The 5,771-nt window shown below is 47.7% G+C and overlaps 1 protein-coding gene across 5 annotated transcripts in view; it reads left to right on the top strand.

Annotated features, from left to right (window-relative positions):
- Tmem40 (transmembrane protein 40) overlaps positions 1–5,771 on the top strand; it is a 30,278-nt gene that overhangs the window by 11,646 nt on the left and 12,861 nt on the right. Inside the window, exon 1 of one of the 5 annotated variants that reach the window (XM_031383019.1) lies at positions 1,220–1,332. The exons of the other annotated variants lie outside the window; for them this stretch is intronic. Coding sequence (XP_031238879.1) covers positions 1,293–1,332 — 40 coding nt within the window. The 5' untranslated portion in view covers positions 1,220–1,292. Of the gene's footprint in view, positions 1–1,219; positions 1,333–5,771 lie in introns of those variants that run through there. 5 annotated transcript variants of the gene reach the window in all.

The following is a 5,771-nucleotide window of genomic DNA, read 5'->3' as shown; positions in this document are numbered from 1 at the left end:
AGAGGAGAGGAGAGGAGAGGAGAGGAGAGGAGAGGAGAGGAGAGGAGAGATTTCAGGACAGCTCCTAGTGAGAAATGCAGCCTTGTCTACATCTAGGTTTTAGCCTAGGAATATCCAGTTTTATACCTGACTGTACCTCCCTCTTTTCTCTGCACACAAATATATAAATTAATAAAGTAACAACAGGATTAAGGATACAGGCTCAGTAGATGCTTGCCCAGCATGCTGAGGTATTAAATGTAGTATTTTTTATGATACTGGAGGTGAACTCAGGGCCTTTTGCATGCTAAGTGAAAACTCTATCAACTGAGCCATAACCCCCTTTTCTTTTTTTCTTTTTCCTTTTTGTTTCTCTTCCTCCCTTCTTTCCCTTCCTTCCTTCCTTCCTTCCTTCCTTCCTTCCTTCCTTCCTCCCTTCCTTCCTTCCTCCTCTGTTTTCTTTTTTTGAGACAGGTCTCACAATGTAGCTCTGGCTGTACTGAAATTTACTATGTAGAGTAGGCTGGCTCCAAACTCACATATATCTACCTGCTTCTGCCTCCTGAGTGCTGGGACTACAGGGTTGCACCACCATGCCTGCAAACTTGCTTTTACAAGTCACCATAATGACCAGGGCACATCCTCGGGATTTGCTCTCGTCCTCTTAGACCTTTTCCCCAACACTGTCGCTTTGAGATGAAGTTTCCCAATGAGCCTCTGCCAGCACGTTTAGGCCACAGCAGTGGCCTCAGTACAGGTTTCTTTATTTCCTGGCTCAGCTTCCCCGTCTGTGAAACAGAATCCCGTGACACCTGCCTCCTGAGTGGCATGACATTGGTGTGGAAGGAGCAAATTGTGAGGCCAAGAGGGCTTGTTGGGGTCATTAGCACCCCCCCAGGTCCCCCATGGACCTTAGCGGACCTGTGACAGCTGGAGCTGCAGGGGAAATCCAGTCCTGAGCCCAGACGCCCTGGCGACAAAGATGAGAACATTGGAAGAGAAAGGGCTAGAGCTGGGACTAGACGCTGGAGAGATGGCTCAGATGCTAAAAGCGCTGTTGATCTTGCAGAAGATCTAAGTTTGGTTCCCTGCACAAATGTGGTGGCTCCCAGTGAATCCTGGAACTAGTTCCAAGGGACCAGATGCTGTCCTGCCTCTGTGATGGTTCTGTCTGTCTCCTCCTGATAGGTCAGATGCTCCGAACGCTCCTGTAGCCTGCGCATCTGCATTCCTGTCAGGAAGGATGCCTTTAGCTCAGGCATAAGACCAGCCTGGGAAACTCAGCAAGATACTGTCTTTGAGAGCAAACAAAAATGAAGATGCTTTGGACATTTTGGAAAGAAGTGCCCAAAAGTAAGATATACCGTGTCCTTTAGGGTCAGCCTCAGAGAAGCGGTCACCTCAGGAGCCGGGAGCCTCTAACCAGGACAGGTGGTGATTAGAAGTGGGTTTCTCTGTAGGGCAGGGAGTGGGCCAAAGTATGAATTGGAGGCCTTGGCCAGGCTATTCCATCTACTTGAGCCTCAGTTTCCTCCTGCGCAAAATAAGACTTACATGGAATTAAATAAGATTGAAAAAAACTAGGCATGATACATGCTTGTAATCCTTGCACTTGGGAGTGAGAGGCAGGAGAATTGTACTTTTTAGGCTAGCCTGAGCTATATAGTAAGACCTTAACTGAACAGAAAGCAGCGGCAAAACAGAGGCGGTGTGGTGGTGCATGTCTTTGGTCCCAGCACTAAGTAAGTAGGAGCAGATAGAGCTCTGTGAGTTCTTGGCTAACCTGGTCTACATAATGAGTTCCAGACCAGTCAGGGTCAGTCTCAAAACTGCACTAAACCAAACAAACAGGAAAGAGGGTGCAAGTAGGGCCTGGGGTGTTGCTCAGTGGTAAAAGCCTACTTAGCATGTCCTGAGTTTGAGCTCCAGCCCAACAAATCAGAGGACAGCACACGTCAGCTCGGCCCTGCAGGTACAGAAAGCTGTGTCTGCTTCCTCCCTTCTCGCTTTGCTTCTCTTTTGCTCAGCTCCCAATGTCCATTTCAGCTCAGAGGAAATCACGCGTTACAGGGTTTGGTTTCCGTGGTGCTGGCGAGGAGCCTAGAGGGTCTTGCCCACTCTACCACACTTTGGCCCAGGTCATGGCCTCTGAACCCGAGGCCCGGGAGGCTTCTCCAGCAAGCTCTGTGGGGCCGTGTGTGCCTCTTGGTGAACTTTCGTCCCTGTGGGTTGGGCAATGCCCTGCAGATAAAATGTGGCTGTGAAATTTTAAAAACTATGTACTCTTTCTTGTAGTTGAAACGTATATAGGGGAAGAATGGGACAAAGGTATTAAAAGAGGAAGGGCCACCTCAGGCCCTACCTCTGAGATGTCTCTATCTGTCCCTCCTGGTGGGTCAGTGTCATTCTGCCCAAGAGGGCTGGGTTTGGTCTATGCACCTGCACCCCAGCTACTCAGAGGGGAGGATGACTTGAGCTTAGCAGTGTTAAGTGTAGAGAGGAACAGTTAACCTGCTTTGAGCTCCCTCCCAGCAGGTGATCATGCTTCTAGCCACCTGCCAGAGTTTTATGGATTTGCAAATGAAAGACACACACACACACACACACACACACACACACACACACACACACACACGGGAGGGGGGGTGGAGGGGGGCAGGGAGAGAGGGAAGGAAGGAGAGGGAGGGAGAGAGAGAGAAAGAGAGATTTTTAATATGCCTTACTAGCTCAATGGTTGGTCTAGTGTACACTCCCCTCTGGTATTCCTGAGTTAATTCTTTCTAAATCCATATCTCTGCTGCCCTGTTTCTTTCTGGGCAGCCCTCCCATGGGGCCACTTTCCCTTTGTACCTACATTTTAGCCATCTCACCCACCTCTCCTTCACTGCGTGGTCAGTCCTACACACTTCTCATGGCGGAATCCCTCTTCCTCTCTCCTGCATTTCTTTCCCACCTCTTTCACCCTGCCCAGCCATTAGCCACTGGCTCTTTATTGATTAATCAAAACCCAACTGGGGACAGAGACCCTCAGCGTCTGGACATGCAGCTGCCCATGTGATTTTGGGAGCTGAGTTAAGATAAAGCATTAGAAACAATCCCCAACATGTAAGACTAATCTGAGTAAGACTCACAAGACTCCATCTCTGAAAGCATGCCCTCAGAAAACATGGCCGTGGAAGGCCATGAGGACACTCACTCCAGTGTCCGGAGTGGCTAAATCTAAGCCAGGCCAGTGGAATCTCATAATGCTTCTAGTGACTGCTTATGGCTTCTTTCCTGGTGCTAATGACAGGCTTGGAGGATGTGCCAGATGTGCTCCAATCTCTCAACCTAGACAGAACAGCAGCCCTTGTTCAGCCCCCTGCAATCTGGCAAGTTCCTCAGTGCTTTGGCATTCTTACCTGTAAAATGGGTATAATCACAATGAGCCCTTTTTGGGTAGAGGTGGCTGTTAGAACATTGCCCAGCAGGTGCTGATCTCTGAGAGCTGTTTCATTATCTCCATAGTCCTTGTCATCCTCATCATCTTTAGCTCTGTGCCTCACCCCATTCATGTAGGGAATGGAATCAGATACATGAAGCAACCTGAGTACCTGCCTCATCTTGGTTCATGATCTGGTGGGAATGTAAGGCCCTCAAAGGAGCCCTACCTGAAATATGAAGTATAGGTGTGTGGAAGTTATGTGCTTGCATGTCAGTAACACTTATGTGCACACACACACACAACACACATACCACACATATCGTGCACACACACAACTGACACACACCACACATACCTACATATACGACACGTATATATACCACACACACATACACTCACACCACACACATATACACCACAGACACACCACACACACACACATATACCACATAGACACCACACATTCACACATACCACACACACATATACCACATACCTGTCACACACTCACACCACACACATACACACTCACACACACACACACACATGTTTGCATTCCTTTTTCATCCACAATCAGTAAACATTTCCTATCAGGCCACTACATCTGTTCCTATCCACTACCAATGAATCACATGGCTATACCCAACTTCAAGGGACTCTGGGAAATGTAGTCTCCAAGTGGTAGTTTCCTGACCATGTACAATCAGGCTATTGGGCCCAGTCATATCCCTCATACCCCCAAATCTGCTCTTCTAGACATTGGGGTTTTCTGAGTCCCCCACTTGCAGGCACACCTCTGGTGACTCCTAGTGACTTCTCAGAAGCTCAGGAAAGTGGAGCGTGGACTCAGCTCTGAACTCTTGGTCTGGTCTTCACCGGCTTCATCCATAAGCCTTCTGACCTGCCTCCACAGTGGCTCGTGAGTTAGTTTGTGTCCCTGGTCACTGTTTCCAGGTGTGATAGATGGAACTTGAGCTCTGGAGTCCCAACAAGACCATACCTCTGTGAGCCAACATTCTCTCGTATAAATGGATAGCAAATCTGACCCTGCAGGACTATTGTAAGGGTCAGACCACCTTTCAAAAGATCATTTATTGTTTGGAAATGACGATTCACAGGTGAGGGCTGATCCTGGTGGGTGTGTCACCAGTGCACAGGGACTCATGGACACATGCTCTATGTAAAATGATTGACACAATACACATATAAGGTGGCATTTTTTTTTTAATTTTATTTATATGAGTACACTGTAGCTGCCTTCAGACACACCAGAAGAGGGCATCAGATCTCATTATGGATGGTTGTGAGCCACCATGTGGTTGCTGGGAATTGAACTCAGGACCTTTGGAAGAGCAGTCAGTGCTCTTAACCGCTGAGCCATCTCTCCAGCCCAAGGTGGCATTTTTTAAAAAAAAATATTTGTTGTATGTGTTGTTGTATTTGTTGTCTGTATGTATGCCTGTACACTGTATGTGTCTTAGGATTTCTACTTCTGTGAAGAGACACCATGACCAAGGCAACTCTTATAAAGGAAAACATTTAATTGGGGCTGGCTTATAGGTCAAAGGTTTAGTCCATTATCATCATGGCAGGAAACATGGCAGCATGCAGGAAGACAGGTGCTGGAGAAAGGAGCTGAGAGTTCTAAGTCAGGATCTGCAGACAGCAGGAAGGGAACTGTGACCCACTTGCTCCAACAGAGCCATACCTATTTGAGCAAGGCCACACCCACTCCAGCAAGGCCACGCCTCCTAATAGTGCCACTCCCTGTGAGCCGATCAGTGCCATTTTCTTTCAAACAACCACACTGTGCTAGCAGTGCCCCTCCAAGGCTATATAGTAGGATCCCATGGAACTGGAGGTTGGAACACTGTGAGGCACCACATGGGTGCTGGGAATGGATCCCAGGTTGTCTGCAAGAGTAGCTAGTGCTCTTTGCTCAGTTTTGTTTTGTTTCTTTGTTTGTTTGAGACAAGGGTTCACTATGTAGCTGGCCTAGAACTCCCTATGTAGACAAGCCCTGGTCTCTGCCTCCCAACTACTGGGTACCACCATGCCCAGGTGTAGCAAGTGCTCATAATGCTGACTGACCCATCTCTCCAACTCCCGTTGTTTTTCTATCTTTACATAAACAAATCTTATTTTTTTAAAGTAAAAAGTAGAGATGTAAGAAGGATCAGAAGGCTGAAGCAGCAGACTTGCCATTAGTTTAAGGCTAACCTGGACTACTTAGCAATCAAACAGAGGCTGGTGAGATGACTCTGGGGGTAAAATACTTGATGCCAAGCCTAAGCATTTGAGTTCAATTCCCAGGATCTGCATGGCTGAGGAGTGAATCAATTCTTTTTGTTTGTTTGTTCTTTTGGTT

This window comes from Mastomys coucha, unplaced genomic scaffold (assembly GCF_008632895.1).
Source record: "Mastomys coucha isolate ucsf_1 unplaced genomic scaffold, UCSF_Mcou_1 pScaffold20, whole genome shotgun sequence".
In the NCBI taxonomy this organism is placed as follows: domain Eukaryota; kingdom Metazoa; phylum Chordata; class Mammalia; order Rodentia; family Muridae; genus Mastomys; species Mastomys coucha.
The sequence above is the reverse complement of the archived record's forward strand: the minus strand, read 5'-3'. Positions and strand labels throughout refer to the sequence as shown.